The 850-nt window shown below is 43.8% G+C and overlaps 1 protein-coding gene across 1 annotated transcript; it reads right to left on the bottom strand.

The window, feature by feature from the left end:
- Positions 1-238: 238 nt before the first annotated feature.
- LOC121918363 (arylacetamide deacetylase-like 3) lies at positions 239-841 on the bottom strand (the record flags this gene model as incomplete). Its single annotated transcript, XM_042444423.1, has 1 exon — positions 239-841. A coding segment is annotated over one exon (603 nt), but the record flags the coding sequence as incomplete, so codon positions are not given.
- Positions 842-850: the final 9 nt, after the last annotated feature.

The raw sequence follows: 850 nt of genomic DNA, 5'->3' as shown, positions 1-850 counted from the left end.
ATAGAGCTTCATGGTTAGAATGAATATTCTTCCAGTCACGCTCCACCAATAACCTGGTCGTCATGTCAGTGAGTTGGCCGAGTGACCTTCCAGTTGAGGTGCCTCAAGAGGGCTACTTCTTGACATATATGAACACTACAACATCAACCTATCTTTACACAGTTAGAAGGACATTAAGGCCTTTCCAAACTTTCAGAAAGAATCCAGTTCCCGCAAAGGGATGCTGCATTATTTAATGTTATAACCTTCCTAAGAATTTAACTAAATGCTGCAAAGTGATTCGTGCATTTAGGAATTCAAGCACCCCATAATCTATTGTGAATGTCATTCCATGGACGCCATCCTCAATGTGATGCCATGTCACTGGCACGCCACTGTCCTCCAGGCGTTTCTTATACAAAAGTCCGTCGTCCCTAAGAATATCATACTCACAAGTGACAAGGAAAGTCTCGGGGAGCTGGCAAACAATTTCGTCAGCTGCTAAAAGAGGGGAAAACATTGCTTGCAAGCCGTCTTTAAAGAGTTCATAGAGCTCTTCGGAAAATGGAGCGGGCGCCACTGGCTCATAGCCCCTGACCTTAAATTCTGCAGGGATGTTGTCCGCACTAATCCACTTTTTGTATTTCACCCAAAAATCCTCTGGAACATGGGCACTCTTTATTATTTCTTCCACATTGATTTTTTCCCCAGTCATATATCTGCATCCATGGTTGACAGCAAATTTCTTAAACAAGAGGGGAATGGCATGGTTTTGCTGATAAGAAGGCAGGTTAAAATCCATGATCTGGACATAAGGGTAGAGCAGAATCTGGGCTCGGAGTTTGGGGAGATCCTTCCTTGTTGCCAGAAC

The sequence above is a fragment of the Sceloporus undulatus genome, unplaced genomic scaffold (genome assembly GCF_019175285.1).
Source record: "Sceloporus undulatus isolate JIND9_A2432 ecotype Alabama unplaced genomic scaffold, SceUnd_v1.1 scaffold_9523, whole genome shotgun sequence".
NCBI classification, from domain to species: Eukaryota; Metazoa; Chordata; class Lepidosauria; order Squamata; family Phrynosomatidae; genus Sceloporus; species Sceloporus undulatus.
The sequence above is the reverse complement of the archived record's forward strand: the minus strand, read 5'-3'. Positions and strand labels throughout refer to the sequence as shown.